At 45.9% G+C, this 22,046-nt stretch overlaps 1 protein-coding gene and 1 long non-coding RNA gene across 3 annotated transcripts in view; both read right to left on the bottom strand.

The window, feature by feature from the left end:
• Positions 1 to 14,493, bottom strand: part of LOC309846172 — a 45,970-nt gene extending 31,477 nt beyond the window's left edge. The window contains exon 1 of the long non-coding RNA XR_014301760.1: positions 14,125 to 14,493. This is a non-coding gene — a long non-coding RNA (uncharacterized lncRNA). The remainder of the gene's footprint in view (positions 1 to 14,124) is intronic.
• A 5,839-nt stretch (positions 14,494 to 20,332) lies between these two features.
• Positions 20,333 to 22,046, bottom strand: part of P3H2 (prolyl 3-hydroxylase 2) — a 151,966-nt gene continuing 150,252 nt past the window's right edge. The window contains exon 15 of one of the 2 annotated variants that reach the window (XM_082694678.1): positions 20,333 to 21,223. In XM_082694678.1, coding sequence (XP_082550804.1) covers positions 21,131 to 21,223 — 93 coding nt within the window. In that variant the 3' untranslated portion in view covers positions 20,333 to 21,130. The remainder of the gene's footprint in view (positions 21,224 to 22,046) is intronic. The other variant, XM_082694679.1, reaches the window with a different exon arrangement.

A 22,046-nucleotide genomic window follows, 5' to 3' on the forward strand; every position in this document is an offset into this window, starting at 1 on the left:
AGCCTTTTTTGTGGCTGGATGGGCTGAGTATGTGGCTGGTAATATGGAGACACAAAGTTGGAGAGTTACAAGAGAGCCTAAGGACTTCAAGCGCATGACAGTGTAGCTTGGATTTTTGTCTTAAAGGCAGAAGAAAACTAGCAGAGATTTTAAAACAGAAGAATGATGTTATTAGGGTGGTATTTTCAGAACGATGGATATGGTAGCATCACTGAGGACAAGAAGAAGGGATTCGAAGCCAAGACATCTTTCTGTTAATTTAAAATAGCAAATAAATGTGCATCTGGACCTATTTTAGTCTAAGAACTGAAGCTGACATTTGTCTCCATGGGCTATGCATCAAAGTTTGTGATCTTAGAGAAAGCACCAAGATATTAGAGAAGAATATTCTGGAAAGGCTTCACTGACTCCTTTCACATTTATAAAGTTCCCGAGGAAGTTCTGCTTTCTCTAGGGAATAAATAACATTCAGGAGGAGGATTTCAAAGTCCTCACCACCTGCTGAGTCATGGGTGGCAATGGGCCCAAGCTCAAACAGTGTGTGAACCTGATGGCTTTACCTCGAAGCTCGTATCTGCCTCTGTGAAAAGGGAAGACATTTTGGCTTCCCAAGTATCTCACTCCTTTTCATTTAAGAAGTTATTCCTGCCCCTTATTTTTTATCTCTTCGAGCTGAAATGATAAAATGGGGATAAAATGGGGAATGAATAGAAGATACCACGGCTTTGCTTGTCATACTTATTGTCAGGAGAGGGAGAAACTGAGGAGGAAACAATACAGACAAGGTAGTAACAGGCATTTAACTGTCTCCCAAGGGTGCCAAACAGGAAAGTTGACACCCTCATACATACCCAAGGCCAGGGTAAGTTGGGAAATAAGAAAATACAAAATCAAAGCGAAAGATAAGACACAAGGAATAACAACATTAAAAAACACACAAACACCCAGGTGGCTGTTAAGTTGTTCCCAGCCAGCTTAGTGTAAAAATGTATCAAGTAACTGAATTGGCAGATGGAGGGGAAGAATCACCGGAAGCCTGCTTAGGCTAGGTCTCTGACACAGCCTTGTAGGGAGAACATCCTGGAGCCTTGTGTGAAAGAGCTTGGCCTTTTCTTTTCTTTTCTTTTCTTTTCTTTTCTTTTCTTTTCTTTTCTTTCTTTTCTTTTCTTTTCTTTTTTTTCTTTCTTCCTTCCTTCCTTTCTTTCTTTCTTTCTTTCTTTCTTTTTTTTTCTTTTTTTTTTGGGGGGGGGTTCCTGATATTGCTCAACTCCCTTCCCCCGCCCTTCCTCTCTATCTATTCACTGGACTACTTTGGGAGTACCAAACTTCCTGTGGGTTTTAGGTATGGAGAAACTTCCAAGACAACTTTATAGAATGATGTGGCTGTGGAGAGCTACAGAATAATTGGGAAATGATACTAATTTTCAAAAGCCGGATTATTTACTCTGCCTTAGTTGTTCTATTTACTTAGGCACATTCGTTGCTCTGGCATGCTTTTCCCTGTGTGGTGAACTTCTGGTCATTCCTGAAGACCCAGTTGGGATTTAGGTCCCAGGTGAAGCTTTCATTTTCCTTCTCAGCCTAAAGCTACTCTTGATTTTGTAATTCCAAGGCTTTTGTATATATTTTCATTTCTAAACATTATAAGGCATTTAATATTTAATATCTGTCTTTCCCTCTAACTAGACCTGAGGGTTAGAGCTGTCTGACTTAACTTTGTTTTCCCCACAGCAAATAACATAGCCCTTGATCCATTAGGGTCTGACAAATAAAATAAACAAATGTGTAAATGAATTGATTGATCTCTTGCCTTCTCTTCCTGTCACTATACCTGTAACTAGTACTTTCTAGAGTACTTTGAGGACCTGCCCCTCCCATGTACCATCTTTGGGGCTCATCCCGTGGGAATTTGCCTGGCCTTTGCCATATAGGTCTTCTCTCTTTTTTTGGCTGGCAAGTGATCAGACCTGGGTGTTGGAAGTCAGGTTTACCACTGAGTCACAGTGCCTCTGGGCACTGTGGTTCTACTCCGTGTGAAAGGTCTTTCTGCAGCATTCTTGCAAGGTGAGCTTTCTAATTAGCTTTCCCTTATAAGGTGCCAGAGGGGACGATTGGTCAGCATTGGGGCCCACAGATGGGGAAACAGTGGCCAGCAGACTTTGCCTAAGGCTCTTGGGTGGGCTGGAGGCTCACGGTTAACATGTGGTGAGAATGGAATGACTCAGTGTTCTATTTCCCACCCTGGGTGTCCTCACCCATCAGCTCTCTTCACTCTGCCAGGCCTAAACCTCAAGAACATGGAACAGAATGACATGAATCTGTGAGCTACTGGCTACATTCTGCTTTGATACGAGGACACACAGGTTACGTGACTGTCTTTAAAGGGCTAGAAGAGTAGAGTATCCTTCACTGACTCTCTTAGATTTTTTGCCTGGGATTCTCCCCAGGCAAAGCATACCTGGAGGCCTAAGAATTTACAGAATCTTAGAGAAATGGAGTAATAACTGAATAGCACTAACACTCTCACACATCATGCCTTTTGACTATTAAAAAGACTTGTATTCCACTGTATGCAGCCTTATGAAATACAAAGTTTAAATGATACCACTTTAGGTTAAAATTAATATGATTAATTTTTTAATTAATTAAATAATTTAATTAATAAAAATAATTAAAATTACTTTTGTGTTAAAAATGGGAAAACATTAAAAGAAAAAAAACATTTACTTATAATCTTACCATTTAAAAATAACTACTGTTGGTTTTAAGGATTTCTACTCTATGTATTTTCAGCATAGTTCTGCATAGCATAAGGAAAGGATAATCATAATCCTTGACTAATGGGTTACAGGGGTTAAGACTATAAGGTGCCTAGAAGAGTGGTTTAAGAATGGAAGGATTAAGTAGTCTGATCATTTACAATGTGTTACTGGCTCCATCTTAAAATTTCTATTGATCTTCAGTTTTTCTCACCAAAGAAGGCAAGAGAACTCAAAGCCAATGTCAGCGCTATCTCAAAGCCGTGAGATGAAAGCTGATCTTTAAATTCCAAGTATTAGTGTGATGGAAAATTCATGTACATTTAATGGGTAAAGACACCAGCTAAATTAACCTTTAACTTTAAAACATGCTTCCAGGATTCCTATGAAGTAAGGGACTATTTAATGAATTATTTGCTTGATCCATATCCCTTTCCATTTGGCCCCAAATTTCACAGACTAAGAAGGGAAAGGCCAGGCTGGGAAGTGGGGAAGTAGCTCCAAAGACAGTGAACCGAGTGGATCGGCTATCATTTTGATCCAAAAATAGTCAATGAATGGATCATGACATCAACCAGTCGCGCACTAATAGTTAGCTGTAGCATAAAAGTTAGTTTTCTGCTTTCACGTCTCATGATTTGAACACCCATCTTCTGTGGGACTCACGTCCTCACCTCTGATGCTCAGACATTGTGACAAGGAACAAGGGAACTCCACCTGGAATAGGCAGAGTGTGAAGGAGCTGAGATGATGTCCACTCGTGGTCAGAGGGATGAATGGCCTCCACCTTCAGTACACTCACCTCCGGACTGGGAAAGTGGCTGAGATCAGTGGGTTCTCATCTTTTCATCTCTGGTTTGTGATCTCTTGAGATTTTTTTTTTTTAATTACTATGTATTTATTTTGGTTAGAAGTTTCCTTCTATTTAGGATGAACCTCGATTAGGTTGGGAGATGGGGGGCAGGCAGAGGAACCAGAGTAGGGCCTGGAAGAAAAAGGCCCAAGCCAACAGCACTGGCTTAGTCCTGGGCTCTGGCTCAGGGAGAGAGAGAAATTTCCTATATCTACTACTTGGTGTAGAACCAAGTTTAAGGTGAAAACCAACAGGCTCGCAGGGCAGAAGTTCCATCCAGGAATAAACACGGGGCATGAGCTGGGTCATTCTTCATAGTGTGTCATATTGTGGATTGGCAACATATGACAGAAGACACCTCTGGTCTGTAATTTATACACATACCTGAACACTGTTGTTTAAACGGAACTCTGTGGAGGGACAGTGACAGAGATGATGGGAGTGACTCTAATTACTCCTAGCCTATGGGGTGTGGTCTGTCTGCCCCTTGACAGGCATCGTCTCCTCTACAACCCTGTAAGATCAGTCTTGTATATTCACATGTGTGGATGAGAAAGATGATGTTCACATTGAATGTGAACCAGTCTCCCAAGATCACCCAGCTCCTTTGTAACTGGGCCAGAAAATGGGGATTTCCCAGCCTGTGAATGGTCTTTCATTACGTGCTTTCCTGGTTCTAGGTGAGAGTCTTGCATTTGGTCCATTGTCTCTGCTACAGCCCCTCAGCAGAGAATGCAGGGTGCAAAGCCTGGGGCTTCTGGAGACTTCTGCACCTCAAGGGTCAGGGCTGCCGAGACCTCAGGAACAGATCCAGCTTCACCAGGTGGCAGAGCTGGGGGTGTAGTGCAGCACAGGCTGCAGCCCGAAGGAGAGCATGCGCCCTCTTCAATGGCAAATTATTTCCCGAGGTGTCCTTGAAGCAGAGGGGAGGTGGGGGGAGATGAGGGAAGAAGAGCTGGGGGAGAGGGGCAGCAGGGAGGGGCCTGGGTGGGATGCAGGAGGCCTACAGCTATTTCCTGTCTATGTCAGGGCAGATCAGAGCTCGCTTACCTGCCTTCAGCCCCAAACAAGTACTTGTGTTATTATTATTAGAAAAGAGATTACCTTTCAACGAAAGTGGCACCAATATCCCGCCACCCTGAGTAAAAGCAGGATGAAGATGAAATGATTTTTCTCTCCCTTCTGTCCCACGAAGCCGATGCCCCCTCCGCCCCCCCCCGGAAATGGCCCTCTCCCAGCAGCACTCCAGGAAGGCAGTGGAGCTGAGACCAGGACTGGCTTCCCCATGGGGGGTGAGGAGGGGAGCAAACGTGACAGTTAACTACATCAGCCCGATTAGTGACAGCCCTCTCCTTGGGACCTGCCTGCCTACCTCTGTCTGGAAAAGGGCCCCTGGGCCTTGGTGGGGAAGCTGGTGAATTGGGAGGTAAATGTCAGCAGTGACCTCCCCTCACAGCCCTCTAGCCTTGGAGATAAGAGAAGTCTGCGAAGCGGCTTGCCCATCCTAAAGGTTTTTAGATCATTCTATTGGGCAGGAACAACAGTCTTCCCTCAGCACCTCGTGAGGGATCAGAGGTGGTGCCTTATCAGATTCTGCCTTGGGTAATGAGGTTGTGTTTGCCCTATGTCCATGGAACAAGGACGAAGGACAGGGCCCTGTCTGTGGAGGTCGGAGGTGGGCCAGGGAACGGGCAGCTGTTTTCCTTGGCTCCACACTCTCACTTTCCACCCTCACAGGGAATCAGAAGTCTGGGCTCCAAGGCAAAATCTAATGGCCCACTGAACACTTACCTTGAGTGAGCTGCTTAAATTCTCTGAGCTTCGGTTTTGTATTTGTTAAAAAATGTGATTCTGCAAACTTTAGTGATGGAGAACACCCCGTGCTTGCTTGGCAGGGCGGTGGGGGAAGGGGGGCGTGGTTACAAAGGGCAGCCTGTGGAGGGTACTCGGTGGCAGCCGCGGGGCCTGCTGCCATTGTCAAGACCCACAGAACTGTACCCCGAAAAGGGTGTGTACATTTACACATAAATCCACAAGAGAGTGATGAAAATAACTTTTCCCAAGTCAGTCACAAGGATAAAGATGATAAACATTTTGAGAGTACCTGGCACAGTGAAGGGCTCGTGTATGTCCCAAATATATAACGTTTCTTTTTTTTTTCCTCCTTTCTTTCAGAAGCTTTTTTCCTCTTCCATAAAATGGGCATCAACATATTACTTCTTACAAACCGAACAAGTCTTCACTTCTTCACAAGCATGGTGAAATGATAATATGAGACTATGAATACAAATTCCTTATCAGGGCTCAAGAGGTAGCCGTTCAATCATTCAGGCATGCATTTGTTCATTCACATTTTTAAATGCCTTTGCTGTGTTAGGTCCAGTTGGAAGCCCCACTGGATCAGCATAATGTGAGCCAGTTCCAGTCCTAACGCAGGTCCCAGTACAGGAAGAGAGTTAGGCATGAAAGCAGTATAGTGAATGCTACGTAGGTGAAGTCCCAGTGGCTTTTGAACATTTCTAAGGGCATATTCGGTAACCCCTTAAATAAATATGTTCTGAAATGAGGTTTGGAAGACAAGAAGGAGATGGCCCAAGAAGCAGCTGGGAAGAGGAATGGTACTGTAGGTTGAGGAAACTATATGTAGAAAGATCTGGAAGTGAAGAAGACCAAGGCTCATTCCAGAACAGAACATCTTACAGGCTGGTTGTGGTGGGGATGGATCGTTTTGAAGATTCAAGCCTTGGCCCTGGTCTGGACTACGTAACTATTGAGAAGTCTTCTAGTCCCATGAGTATATATTTCCATGACCACCCTTGGCTCCCTCTTGGCACCCACTTGGAGGCAACTGGAGCCTTGATCTTCTTTTCTCTTTAAGTATCTGGGGATAGTTAAGTGAGTATGACCTTGTAGATTCCTTGCATTGGCTTTTGTATACCACCCGGCCTCAGCCTGAGGTTTTCACCACCAGGTGGGAGGTAGCAGGAGTGATGGAAGGGATTCAAATCCTCTAAGGCTGCTAGATGATGTCAACCCAATTACCAGAGACAGCACTATCTGCCTGGTGATGGCCCTCAGGGATTTGCACCTGGGGGATCTGGGTGGAATTCTTTGATGTGACACTTGGCTGGCAGAAGTTCGGTTCCTCCCTGGCTCTTCTTTCCTCTCCTGGAAAGGAAGCAGCATCAGCAGTGGGACGGAGGCCCCATGACCTTAATAGAGTTGCAGCAATTCCAAGGAAATCCTGTAGATGTGGGTATTCCGCTGGATTCATGCTTAAAGGTGAGGACTCCTATTCTACCCTGCTGTACCACGGTAGATAGACTAGCTACTAAAAGCTTCTGGGCTATTTATAAATAGCCCTTTCCCCAGCCTGGCCCCCCAACCACCCCAAACCCTGCCACCCTAAGCCCCTCAATCCCTTTTCTAGAACCTCTGGAATAGCCTCATAATCCAGCAGCTGTTGGGGTAAATCCTGCCATGAAGGACGTTGCTCAGATCTTGCCCCAGCACTTTCTTTGCTCTGATGGTTAAAGGACAATTGTCAATATCACTTCTCTAAAAGACAGAGGACAGGGGCGCCTGGGTGGCTCAGTCTGTTAAGCATCTGCCTTTGCCTCAGGTCATGATGCTGGGGTCCTGGGATCGGATCCCCACAAATCGGGGAGTCTGATTCTCCTTCTGCCCCTCTTCCTACTCATGCTCACTCTCTCTCTCACTCTCCAATAACTAAATTTTTAAAAAATAAGTAAAAATAAAAGAGAGAGGACAACTGGTCAACTGACTTCCCTAGGCAAATCATTTCTTCTTTCTGGATTTCTATTAGTCAATAAAAATAAAAATTATTATCATTTTATTAGGGATGTGGGGTTTTTAGACTTGTTGATTTCTCAGATCTTTTCCACCCTTAACATGTACATTTACGAAGAAATTCAGGATCCTATATCTGTGGTCTCGCTGGTTCCAGAACATGTTCCAGGGGAAGGCACTGATAGTCTGCACCTGATATTTGTAGGAACTTCTCAGAATGATAGATTCACAGCCCTTCAAGCTGGGGGCACCCTGGAGTCCACCCAGAAGGCTATTTGGAATGTTCTAGGGAGACCACGGAGGCAAATGAGTGGGGTGAGCAGACCGGGCTCCAACGTCCAGACTCCTGCTTCAACCCAAGCAGCCTGATTTTTCCTAATTTATGCAGTAGTACTTGTCCAAAGATTTTCTTTAAAAATGTTTCTATGTCTAGGGAACAAATCCTAAAATCCTTAAATCATGCCTTGGCAAGCTGTTTTCGCTATTGTTTTGACAAGATTATTTAACGTCTTGGAGCATCAATTTCCTTAGCTGTAAAATGGAACCAACGGTACTAAAAAAGCATTTAAAAGGTTTGGCGGCATGACAAAGCATTCTGTCATGAACTAGGGGTTTGTTATTTATTAGCTGGGTCTAAATCCAATCCGTGTTTACTTCCTTGAGGTGGGATCCGAGTTCCCAGAGCTGCTCTGAGAAGACTCAGATGGATGGTAAATGTCCACATACATTGGCACGCATGCGTGCGCACACACACACACACACACACACACACACAGGTACAACTTCTGGAACTGCCAAGAGCTTTTTTAAAATGTAACAATTATATTTGCAATACTTGCTATTGCTGTGTTACCAAACAAGATGACAACAGCAAAAACTTATTCAACCGCAGCTGCAGAGGGCGATCACGTCGATAAGCGCCACAACACAGGGGATTTGGTTACTGCAGAATAACTGGCTGGCGTTCCTGGGCTCAGGTTTGTAGCCACACAGTAGCCGTACAGGGGAAGCTGAATAACCGGTCCGGTGCCTCACATGCAGGGTGTGGTGGCTGCAGCACCCGAAGAGTCTGCTTTAAATGGACTCACCCAGCCCTTGCTCCCTCCTTCTAAGTACCCTCTGCAAGACGGTGGCTGCCTTGTTTCTCCCACCTGAGATAGCACGGTAATAGGTAAAAAGTGTGTGCATCTTAATTTCAATTACTTCCCATTTCTGAAGGGCTGATGCATTTCCAAAGGGAGCAGCCTAGAACCTCCTAGAATCTCCCTCTATTAAACCCTCTGTTCTCATATGACTAATTCGAGAATCCACCCACTCTGGGGGCCATTTGGTGGGTGTGAAGAAAGATTTGCAAACAGCGTTCTAATCACAAATTGTATCAGTGCAGATCTTTGTAATCTGATGGGGATTGGCCCGCCCTTGGTGTCATTTTCCAGGCTCCTAAGACAATTTATCCCTGGGCTGAGGTTCAATGCTAGCGCTGTAATGAATTGTCTGTGTAAGCTCAGCTCAAGCATCTGCCCTCTTTGCATTTCCTCACATACAGACTCCGCATGTCTCTTGTATGTATTGTATTTTTTCCCCCAGTTGTAACTTGCACAATGCTTCTTTGTCTGTTAATGTTTTCTGGCTTTCAAACCCAGTTTAATAACTTCATAACTTTAATAACTTTAGATTCTGCTTCTTCCCTAATATTGACTGGTGGGCTTGGAGAATACCACTGCCTGTACCGTCCTTAAAGAACACTGAATCCAATGCCTTTACGCCATGGTTGGAGAATATAAGAGCTGGAGGGCGAAAGAACCCAAATCCAGAGCAGCTAACCTAAAACTCGGATGCTGTGTCAGGTGTCCTGCCTACTATGTGCCTTCACTCCTTCACTTAATCATGTATGCTTGCCTTCAGTAAGTATTTCTTGAGTTCTGCTCTGTACCATGTACAATTTTAAAGTCTGGAAATAACAGTAATGCATAAAATTCCTGCCCTAGAAACTACATTTGGAGTGGAGGAAGACATGTAGACAAAATAATTTAGGTGAACTGTAAAGAGGTGGTCAGTGTTGCGAAATACTATAGCAGAGAGGGGATGTCAACTGCAAGAGTTCAAGCATAAGGAGAGGTCCCAGAAGACCTCCCGAAGAAGGGGAGCTTTCATCTGATTGCTGGATGACGGTGGGGGGTGGGGTGAGCTGTGTGAACAGCTGAGGGAAGAAAGATACAGGTGTAAACAGCAGTGCCTACAAAGTGCGTGCAAAGGCCCTGAGCCAAGAATATGCTGGGCATGTTCTAGGAGCAGTAAGGACTGTTTTCCAGTGGAAAACAGTAGAAAACCAGGTGGAAAACCAGTGAAAGGTTTTGAGCAGAGGAGTGACATGGGCCGGCTTATGATTTGAAAGGATGACTGGCTTTTGTGTTGAGTGCACTGAACAGTGCACTGAACAGTGGAAGCAGGGAGAGAAGTTAGGAGCCTGCTGCATTCATTCAGGGAGAGACAAAGGTTACTTGGACCTGCGTGGAGAAAGAGGAGGTGGCACTAAGACAGCTGATGTGGAAAGCAGGGAAGATGGACGTGAAGTCAGTAATTAGGAAATCGAGAAATGTCCTGGAAGAGAACAAAAGCTGGAGCCCAACTACGCCAGCAGGAAGACTGGACTTAGCTTAGTGCCATAGCAGGTCAGAGGAGGGTTCCTGGAGGAAGAAACATCCAAGACTAGAATGGACATGGGCTGTAGGGTGACGAGCTGTCCAGGTTTGCCTGGGGCCATCCTGTTTTTAACACTCTTAACTCTTTCCCCTCACCCCTTGGGACCTGGGACAGTTGGCTGCACTGCCTGCCTCAGTGAGCTAGTGGAGCCTGGAGAGCCGGAAGCCTGAGAGCTGAGCATGCTCCAGACAGAGAGAACAGAGGGCAAACACCCGAAAGCCAAGAGAGAACAGAGTGTGGGGTGGATCACCGGGAGGAGAGGCTGTAGACAGGGGCCCCGATGCGATGCGTCTGGTTCTGTAAGCCTTGAAAATAAAACAGCCACAGAATTTGTTTTGATGTCAGCAGAAGGGTTTTGTTTTTTGTTTGTTTGTTTTAAGATTTTATTTATTTATTTATTTGAGATAGAGAGAGAGAGAGCGAGCCCACAAGCTGAGCGGGGAGAGGCAGAAAAGAACAAGCAGGCTCTCTGCTGAGTGGGGAGCCCGACATGGGGCTCAATCCCAGGACCCTGAGCCGAAGGCAGAGGCTTAACTCCCGGAGCCACCCAGGTGCCCCAGCAGAAGGGTTTTAAACAAGGAATGGTAACACTAATGATTCGGTAGTTCTCTCTCTCTCATTTTCTTACTTGTAAAAGAGCTATAAAAAGACCTATATCATTTATAAGTTTTTAATCCCAAGTGAAGAGTAAGAAATCCACAACCAGAGTAGGAAATAAATTTGTATTCCGGCCAAGTGTTCAACAGCAACCAGGAGTCCTCAGGGCCCATCAGGTCACCTTCTCTATGGGACCAGATTATCCCCCCAACCCTTTTCTCTGTTTGCTTTGATAACATTGTTTTTCCTAGGCTCAAAAATCTCAGACTCATGATTTTAATCTTCTTGGTGGCTCTGTGAGCCACCAACTCCTTATTTCTTTTTCTTCAACATGTCTCTCCTTAATCTTTTCCTCTTTGGTCCCATGGCTGCCAGTTGGATTCAGGCTATCCTCACATTGTGTCTGGGCGATAATGGACTAAGGAGTGTGCATGTGTGTGTCACAGAGGACAGCCGGTGTGGGTGTGGTGGAGGGTAATGAGATTAGGCTTCTCTGGGTGCGGGCAATGAGGAGATGTGTAGTCTATAGGGAATTTATTTATTAATTTAAAGATTTTGTTTATTTATTTGAGAGAGAGCACAAGCAGGGGGAGTGGCAGAGGGAGAGAGTGAGTGTACAAGTGGGGGAGGAGGCACAGGGAGAGGGAGAAGCAGGCTCCCCTCTAAGCAGGGAGTCCTACTCTGGTAGATCAGGGGAGCCTGAGACAAAGGCAGAGACTTAACTGAATGGGCCACCCAGGTGCCCCATCTATAGGGAATTTAAAAACCAGTCGTTTTAAAAGTCAGTCGGCTTTGTTTCATTCCTACGTGCCAAGAATTAATGACAAACATAAAATCTCCTCCCCACTGGCATAGAGCACTCCCATCTGCTCTCCACCCCTGGCCTTAATTTCTGTAACATTTTCTTCATTGGTCTCCCTGATTCCTGTCCCTATCCTTCCAATCCCGTGTAGGCGGCTGCAGCACCGACACCCATCGTTAGCTTCCCCAAACCTCAGAACCCTCCCTGAGGTTTACAGGATCAGCTCCAACACCACAGTCCAGCCTAGCTCTTGGTCAGGCCCTTGGTAACCTGAAGCCCGCCTGACAGCTGAAACTGATACTGTCACTCTGCGTCCCAAGCTCTCTTCGCTGTGACAGCCTGTGTTGTAAGAGCCTAGGTTTCCTGCTTGCGTGAGCTGGGACGAGACTGAGTTCTGGATTCCAGCACTACCAGACACTGCTGGTGTGAACTTAAGCAAGTCCCTTTCCGTCTGAAGGCCTCGATGTTCTTATTCATCAAATTAGGACCATCATAGGAGTAAAGCCGACGTCACAGGATAGCGGTAAGGGCCAAATGAGGTCCTGGTTGTGCGACCAGCCACCCATGGGAGGCAGGAGGCTCACGCAAAGCGAGAGAGGTCAGACCCGTCGGAGCGGTGGCCACCAGGAATCGTGTCTATGGCCACAGTGGAGGCCTCTTTGCTTTCACAGTCCATTTTAAGTTCCCACCTTGCCTTTTCACCATTCCATATTCTACTCAGCCTTTAAAGGAACAGCTCCAGACCAACTTCCTCAAAAATTCCTCCTTTGCTGTTTAAGCCTGCCCCAATCTTGCTCTCTCCAAAGACCACCCGGGCATACCTCCTCTGCTGACACAGGTCCCCTGCGGGTCCCCGCATAGCAAGCCTCCTCCCAGCCGGCCCAAGTGCCACCTCTTCTGTTTAGCAACCCTCTCAATGCTGAACACACATTCAGTGTTAAATCGGGACTTATCAGAATGAATGAATGAATGAATGAATGACTCTCTTTTTTTTTACCCCTTACTGCAAAGTATGCTGATAGTGCCATCTGCTGCTAAGCTCTGATTCTGTGTTTTCTGCACCCTGAAAAGAAAGTGAGAGAACGCTCAGGAAAAGGAACAGGAAAAAAAAAAAAAAAAAAAAAATGTGCCTTCTAAAATGGTGGCTCAGAAAAGCCACTGAAATGTCCCAGTGCGGGAGGTGAGCAGGTCAGAAGGGCCCAGTGACGTGGCTGCAGGAAGGCCAGGATCTCCTTCCAGATTGGTGACAGGCAACTAAATCGGAATTAAAACACCTTTTCAAATTTGTAGAACAAGTTTCCCTTCTCCTGTGCCCCGGCCCCAGCACGAAGGGTGTGGTTTATGGCCAGATACCATTTTTAAATCTAACACTATGAAAATTAACTTTGAAGATTCCAAGATGTTTCAGGGGAGAATGCATTAAAAGAAAAAAAAAAAATCATGAGAGCTGAAAAAGCATTGCTGGAGAAATCATAGTCCTATCCGTTTTTCTTCTTTTTACACATTTTCATGTAGTAAAAATAACAATTGCCTTTTAATGATTGCCTGCTAGATGTTTGACATTTTCCTTCCTCTGGCTCAATTAAATCTTCAGATAACTCAACAGATAAGTATTACTTGCTCTTTTACAAAGACATTGAATATGAGGGGATAAGAAACGTGTCTGTAAGCAGAGAGCTGGGAAAAGGCTGCAGATATTCCCTGTCTGGGGGGCACAAAACCTGCCCTCTCCCTTGCTGCTCTACCCTAACTCTGTGATGGTGACCTGGACCAGGGGTCAGAGGACCTGGATTTAAGTCCAGATTCTACTAGTAACTTTTGTAGAAAGATGGGTCAATAAATTTTTTCCCTGGGCCTTCATGTCCCCAACTCTAAATTCTATAAGGGGTGTAGGACCAGATGCTCTCCAGACTCCTTCTGGCATGGGAGTCCGCTGTTTGCAGTGGTCTTGATTTGCTGAATTATAAAAACAGAACTTTACTGTGTCTGTGATTTTCCCTTAAGCTTCCAACACTGGCATCATCTTTCTAGTCTAAACAGCTCTGGACAGGTTAGTGAGGACTTCAGATAAACAATAACCAAAAGCACCCTATGCTGAGCTTTGAAGGCCACTCTATCTCTTTTCATTTAATTTCTAAATCATTCTGCATGTAAATGATGCACCCCTCCCCCAACATTCAAAGCATGATGTATACTCTATGCTGATTCTGAAGGCTCTGTGGTTTGAAGATTTCCGTATGCCAGTTTGTCACCTTTGACATCTTTGACAACTGGCCTTTAGTTGTAAGTGCCTTGGTAGGCACTGTGTCCCAGGTTGACGGGCGCACCTCGACAGAGCAGAGTCCCCAGAGACAGAACCTCCACATGGTGCCGAGCTTTTGAAGTGGATCACTGGTGCTTCAAAGCCAAGTTCATGGTACAGAGAACAACATCTGATGTACTTTCATTACCCTTAGAGACAAAAATCATTACACAATGCCAAATGGCTGAGAAAAAAATCTGTACCCTGTGCTCAGCCCTGCGGCCTGGAAGTTCAGAGGAGGCTCAAAGTGCTCCCCGGGAGGAGAGCAGAGCGTGTTTGAACAGACCCATAATCATACCTGGCACACTCAGAGTCCCAGAAGCAACCACCTTGCTGAAGACAGTAGTCTTCTTCTAGATTTCCACTGGGGTGTGCAGAGGGGTGAGTCCTGAGGTCACATAAGTCCGTATTGGATTCCTCCTGCCTTCTAACGATTCCTAAAAAAAAATGGTCAGAACTGCAGTGTCCTGACAGAGTCCAAACACTTAGTTTCCACTCAGGAAACTGACAGCTACTGTGACTTTGACCTAAGACAAAGTATTCATCCTCTCCGGGCATGTTCTTCCCTGTATGTGAATCACGACCTTGTCTACTGGAGGGCGGCAAAACACTTAGTGACCACCGTGCCATAAACAATGAAGGGAAATGGATTCCTGTTTCAGGAATCTTGACACTCCCCGGTCAAGAGAGGGCCAACAATGCCTTCATGACTGTTCTTCACTTGTATTAAGTAGCTAAAAGCAGGACACATTTCAAATTATGATTACTCAGAACTAAATTTGCTAGAAAACGTTGTGATAACTTTATCTTGGATACCGAGAGAAGAAAAAGCTTAACAGGTCTTACTTGCTTACCAATATTCACCTCAAAGAAGTGTAATTCTAACTCCTATTATCTTGTGAGAATAAAGGTCTTGACACTCTGAACTCGAAATCAAGTAGAAATACTGGTGTCTGTTCAGCAAATGTGTGAAACGCTGGAACATCACGAGAGCCCAGGATTCTACTCCAGTGACCAGAAACCTTGAAGTTGGCTTCTAAGCCTCGGGGCTCTATCATTTATTCTAAACCTAAGCAATGTAATTGCTTAAGACCTTCAAAGGCATTTAAAAAGTTGAACAAACCAAAAACGGGTACAGGGACCAAACAGAGTATGTGTGATTGTACACATGACATGACGTCCTATTCAGCCCTTTGGCTTGAAATGAGGCAAATGGACCCCATTAACTCCTGCTGGAGATGGTTTACTTCCAAGGATTCCTAAAGCCTCTGAAACCCTATTCCCTGCCCGACCTTAGAAGAGATGTCGTCCCTGAAAGTATTGCCTAGATTCCTGGTTTTACTAAAAGCTTGACTCATTTTACCAAATGCTTTAGGCTTTTCAGACAATGGACCTGACTATCCTCAGGTGGGCTGGGAAACACTCATTATTCCCATTTCTGAGATGAAAGGTGAAGACTTTGACCACGGCAGGTGAGATAGGAATTTTCTCAGACTCGCCGGCAACGGATTAGGCCACCGGAAGAAGCCCCTGAAGGATGGCTTTCACATCTGCTTCCCCTGACACTGGCGGCTCCTCTGCTTTTTAGTAAGAATCATGGTACTCGGCAGCTTCACCCCACCCACTTAAATATACCTCCTCCTGAGGAAATAAAATAAAACTTCCTTTTAAACTGGTATTTATTTGCATTTTCACAGCATTCATTAAAGTGCTTTCCCAGGGCGATCCGCAGTAAAAATCCCACCCCCCCCTTCCGGAACACCAGCTTTTATATGAACTCTCTCGCGGACAGCTTAACGTTTCAGAACCCTGGAAATCACCCAGGTCAAATGCCATGCTTTTTCAGTGGAGGACACTGTGGTGGAATGAGAGGTCACATGGTGCGCTTCTGCTTATCGGTTGCAAACCCAGGACTTGAGACCCTGCTGAAGGTCACCTTTTCTGTGACGCTTTCCCTCTTTGCAACCACTCCCTTCTCTCTCCCTTCCCGTGGCTTTTTTTTTTTTTTTTTTTTTGTCCCTGCTTCTATTATAACCCTTTTTCACAGCACTCACCTCATTTTGTATTGTTTCATTTGTTTATATGCATTTCTTTTTTTTTTTTTAAGAGTTAGCATTTTTATTTATTTTATTTTATTCTTACATTAGTCCCCACACAGGACATCATTAGTTTTTTTTTTTTAATTTTTTTTATTAGGACATCATTAGTTTTTGATGTCGTGTTCCACGATTCCTTGTCTGCGTATAACACAAACAATCTTATTTCCTTTTCTACTTTGCTTTGAATTCTTCAAACGGGAGGATGGAACCTTGGTCATTTTCGAGTACCTCCTTAAACTCACTGCCACGTAGCCACTCAAAAACCATCTGATTAACGAATTCATGAGTGACTGGAGGTTCACCAGAACGCTCTGCTGTGACCATTCATTTTCCCTGTTTACAAAATGAAGATTGCTCTGATGTGTCTCTCAAGATAATTGTGCAGTTACGTATGATTGCCAAGTGCTTCGAGACCATAAAAAAGCTTTATAAATGCCAACCATGATTACAACCCTTTGAAACAATGGGATGTATGATTTACAAGTGGAAAAAGATGAGCCATGGCAGGTAATGCCTCTTCCCTGGTTCTCATTTCTATCCCCGCCCACCATCAGGTTGTAATTCGGAGGCAGACACAGCAACGTGGGAGAAGAAGGGAAGGTTGAACTACAAGCTGGTTCAGGTTTCCAAGGCCTTTGCCATCACATTGCCATCAAAAGGGGAGAGCAACTAAATCTGTCAAGAGGGGCCAATGACAAGAGCTCCCAGATGGACGGATGACACCCAGGTCACTGTTGAAGTGGAGACAGCATGAAGAATGCAGGCGGATGGCCCCTCTGAAACAGATGACCGGGGAGGGCCCATAGAGTGGAAAGGCTCTCAAACTCTGCTCTTGTCACCTTATGTTCCCCCTCCTCTCAGGTACATCCTATCAAGTGGCTAGAAGAGCTGTGTTGTATATTGAATGAAAGGACCATTCAGATTTTCCTCCTAGCAATGTGTGGCAGGAAAAGAGAGGGCAGGAACATCTTGCATGGTTATTTTTCTTGGGAGCCCTTAACCACATTTTTGAAGGCAGAGGTGACTCGCCATGCCAATCTTTTACATGGCGGATGCCATCCACTGCAGAGCAAGCCAAGATGGATGATCAGATTGTTCCAGACTTGACGTTGTTTGGCCTCACAGGTCAGCAGGAGGTACAGAGAACGTGGTGATTTTCCAGGGGTGGAAGGTAAGGGCGAAGGTCTGACCCCATGAGTCTGCATCTCCAGCTCAGCAGTGAGCTCAAAGAGTGGTTGACGTTACATGTCTCAATGTGTCTGAAGAAATCAACCAGGTCCCAAACAAAATAGCCTCTTGTCTCATGTTAAAAACATCAAATTACCTGGGAGTAGGGGTTTTGCGGGTGGGCTGTGGGACTAGGTGGGGAGGTCACTTCACATCGTGGGCTTCTTGGCAGGAGGAAGAGGGATCGTAACCAAGGACCTGAATCTAACTTGTGGTTTAGAGTTTTTGCCAAATGGCTCCCATACCCCTGGGGAGTTCTGGATGTGGGAACAGTTAAAGTCTTCTCCACTTCTCAGCCATACCACTGTCAGTCACCTCAGAATGTTTCATTACTTGGCATAAGGAATTGGTGAGGTGGCCCCCATTACCTCCTTCCTTGACGTCAGTGAGGGAGTTGTTCCCTGTGGCTGTCTCATGTGAAATATTTCAGCATTTGTACTTCAATTAAAACTCACAGGTATATATTATTAAATGGTAGTGACTCATTTCATGGCTTCTCCTCAACTGAATAAGTGCCAAAAAATGCTTTGTGCCCAGTAATGACGGAGACTGCATTAAAACTAAAATTTCTTGTCAAATAAACTATAATCAGGGCTCTGAAGAAAGTACCCCACATATCCAAGAATATCACTCTGTCCCGCATCGGTGTTTCCTCAAGAAGAAATTTATGCTCAAGATTCTCTCTGCTTTGAAGGAAGAGGAAAAAGACACCTAACTAGAACCCCCTTTCCTTCTGTGAGCTTCATGAAGGCAGAGTCTGGCACATGGGATTTTTTCCAAAGTGGGGCTGATCTCATTGAATTACACAACCCGTATTCAATACATCTCTGAGGAGAGAAGGGGAAATACGCCTTCACATATCACTCAGCAGGAAGAAGAGAGAGGAGCAAAAGTTCAGATTTTATAAAAAAATGTACTTTTTTCTTCACATTAATGTATTATTTTATATTTAATATGCTTGGAAGCATGGCCAAGGGAGCAAACATCTCTGGTACTTTTTTCCTCCCTCCTGTTCAAAGGGCTATATTCCGATCTCACACAAAAACATTCCAAGCTGAGTGACCACAGGCCGCAACTTCCTTTCACTGCTGTCCATGTCCTCATCTGGAAAGCGGGCCTCAGGATCTGTACCCAGAACACTTCCCGAGTTCTAGTGCGTGAGCAAGCTCTGGCTTACAAGCACCCAGAGCAGTAAGAGGACAAAAATAAAAGCTTTGTGAAACTGCAGGCTTTTCACCCAATGGTCCTCTGACAAGTGAAAGTCCCCCAAGTGGTTTAGCTGAAGAGGACTGGCCTTGAGGTCCTAGAAAGTGGGCCTTTAGGCCCGGGTGGTCTCCAGCACAGACAGTGCTGCTGAGTGAATGAGAAAAAGCACCCCCTTCTGCACAGACCCACCTCTCCAGGTCCAGAGGCTGGGGAACAAGCACCTTCTCCAGCCAAATCAAAAAGGCACCCCTTCCTCTAGTGGCCACACCCTGGGCCAGACATTCTCACATAAACTTGACTTGGTAACCCTGGCTCAGATCGGCTTCAAGTCCTCCAATGACACTCCCTAACTCTCTGAACACAATTATGTCTGGTTGGATGGGGAGCTGATTGAAAAGTGCAGAGGGGCACCTGGGTGGCTCAGTTAGTTAAAGCCTCTGCCTTCGACTCAGGTCATGATGCCGGGGTCCTAGGATTGAGCTCCGCATTGGGCTCTCTGCTCAGCAGGGAGTCTGTTTCCCTCTGTCTCTGTCTCTCTCTCTCTGCCTGCCTCTCTGCCTACTTGTGATCGCTATCTGATAAATAAATAAAAATCTTAAAAAAAAAAAAAAAAGTGCAGTGGCACCTGGGTGGCTCAGTGGGTTAAAGCCTCTGCCTTTGCTCAGGTCATGATCTCAGGGTCCAGGGATCAAGCCCCGTGTCAGGCTCTCTGCTCGGCAGGGAGCTTGTTTCCCCTCTCTCTGCCTGCTTGTGATCACTCTCTCTCCTCTGTCAAATAAATAAATGAAGTCTTTTAAAAAAGTGGATACACGATGTCCCAGGTGTACAACACCACGGGCGGCCTGAAAAACAGGAATCACCGCCCTGGGCAGTCAGCCCATGGCACAAGAGGAGACCCATAGCACAGCTCTGGAGGCCGGCCTCCACTTTCTGTGGGGCAGAATCCCCACCTTAGTGCCGGAGTCCCAGCCTCTCCTGGAGCTCCCACGGCACCCAGGAAGCGGGAACGACAAGGAGCCAAAGACTGTTTTCTTTGTTGATGCCTCGTTGCCAGAAAACAGAAATTAGATCTTGCCCAGATTCTCCTATCAGCAGATCTGTGTGCCAGCAAACACTTCTCCGTGAGACGGCAAACAGAGATCCGCCTTCCCAAAGCTCGGGGAGTTTTAGCCCTAAAATTGGGTTTAAAGTTTTCAAATCACATAGACGCAGGAAGAACCCCTTCCCAAATCTCAAAACGTTTGCTCAAGTAAATTTGGTGGTATTGGTGCCTATTTCTAAAATCGGCTTTGTTTGTGTTTTTCATTGGCTCGGTGTTGTATTTAAAGCAAGAGGCTGAAGGGCTTGGGAAATAATTATAAGCTGGTATGTCATTTTCAGAAAAGGAAACTGAAACCCAGAAAGGAAAAGACAGTAGCTCCAGGTCACACAGCAGGGCATACTGGACCCAGCTGGGATTATAACCTAACGTTCCTTCCCTTCTCCCAACCGAAGGTTGAGTGGAAAACAGATGGCACATAACTCACTATGACTCAGTTTTTCAGTCTCAAAGGATGAATGTGCTTAACCATCAACCAAGGTCATAAAAGGCAACCAATAAATGTGATTTTCCAGTGAACGTTTACATCTGATGGTTTTCTAAAGAACTACGACCTGTGCCAGTGCCCCTCCCAGAGGCAAGTAATCTCTGCCACCGGTTAGTAGCCTTCCCAAGACTGGAACCACCCCAGTCACCCTGAATAATGTTTTGCAGGGCTTCCTTAGCATTCTGGCCAGGGACCAGATGTTCTCTGGAGGAACACCTCTGTTAACCATTTCTGTGCCTTCAAAAGTTGTTTCCACTTTCCTTGTGGCCCTGAAACATCAGCAAAACGAGTCATAGCCAGGTGTTGTCCCTGGGCTGTCCCCAAAGCCACAAAACCATTACCTAAAGACACACCAAACATTTGAGAGAAGAAAACTAAATGCCAGGTGTTAGGATCAGCCTCCCTGTATTAAACAATCAGACACAAGCATGAATCTGGGAACTGGAGAGCAGCCAAGACAAGGGACACCAAAATACATGCAGCTGAAGATGGGAATCAGTCCGAAATCCACTTGTCTTACAAAATATCCCTTCTCACCAATGGGCCCCACACTCGGGCAACATGTCAATGGTGTCCCAATTCAGGTGGGATTGAAGATTTTCTTCCAAAGGTACAAGGGTGAGGAGTCATTCTACTTCAACCCTCCGAACAACCTTTTCTAAAGACACAAGTCTTAAGGCAGTCCTTCCTGGAGCACTGGGGAGGAGGAATCGAAGCTTCCAGTGTAAGTCTGCTCTCCGGGGAAAATACCAGGGCCAGTGACTCCACCAGGAGCCTGGTGATGCTGGGCCTCTCCATCACCTACAGCACTCTTCCAAGAGGATCAGGGACATGGAGGCAGCATAAACCCTGCTGGGTGCTCCTTGGACTCCAGCTTGTGGCCTCCATACTGGAAGAGGGTGTTGCTGAAGGGCACGGGGTCCGAAAGCCTTCTGAGTCCAGTCACACGCTAACCTTAGAACCGGAGCATGCAGGACAGGTGTAGTGTTGCCAAGAACAAACTTATTCTTTCTGCCAGAGCTTTCGGATCTGCAGCAAAGGACGTGCGCCCGCAGGCACAGCAGGGGGATCTGGTGACTCGGATTGACCTGTTAATTTATATCATGGCTCTGTACAAAAATAAAGGGGTTCTCATAAGATTAACAATTTAAATAAATATCTGATAGAACTTTTCTTTCCCTCGTTTTTATAGCTCATCCCTGGGGTTGATATTCAGTCCCTGCTTTCCTTGTTGTTCCTGATCCAGGATGGCGATCACTTCATCGGCCTGTATCCGCTCCTGCAAAACAGGTAACCAACACATTTCTGTTACGGGAACCATGGTCACTCCCACCGGCAGGTGCTTCCCAAACACTTCCAGGTATCTTTGTGTGCAGAGATGGGAGCTAGGTCCGGTTCAGGACCCTCATCTCCGTCCCTGCAGTGGTGCCTTCTCCTGACTTCCTTTTGTCTTAAGCAGTAACTTTTCCAAGATTTCTCTCTTGCCCGGAAGTCTTATGCAGTCAACCGACTAGTACCCTTTCTACACTGTGGTTCCACAGGCATCTCTGACTCAGGGCTCCAATCCAGCATTCCAGCCAGAGTCAGTGTTTTCTCCCCCACACACCTATGCCCTTCCTGTTCACCAATTCTCTCTCTCAGTCAAGACCGCCGCTGCTCACCCCTTTGCCCTCCAAGCCCAGCCATGACTCCTTGGACCAGATAAATCACCATGTCCTGTCCGTTCTCCCTCCTGTTTCCACCCCCTTTACAGTGCCCGCTATGGCTGCCTGAGTTTAGGGCAGGATTTCTCCACCTTGGCACTCCTGACATTTCCGGCCAGAGAATTCTTTGTTGTTGGGTGTGGTCCCAAACCTAGTAGAATGTTTAGCAACAGCCTTGACCTCTGCCCATTACAGGGACCTGGTAGAGCCGCCCTCCAAGTCTTGACAACCAAAAACGTCTCTAGCCCTTGCCGAATGCGCCCTAGCAGGCAAAATCAGTCCCACTAGAGAACGGCAGATTTGGGCTGTCACCACCCCTAAGCCCAACTGCTGCAGCTTCTAGATCGTACCCCCATTTAACACCCGGCTCGCACGTGCTTCTGAGGGGCCCCTAGCATT

Source organism: Mustela nivalis (genome assembly GCF_964662115.1).
Source record: "Mustela nivalis genome assembly, chromosome: 1".
NCBI classification, from domain to species: domain Eukaryota; kingdom Metazoa; phylum Chordata; class Mammalia; order Carnivora; family Mustelidae; genus Mustela; species Mustela nivalis.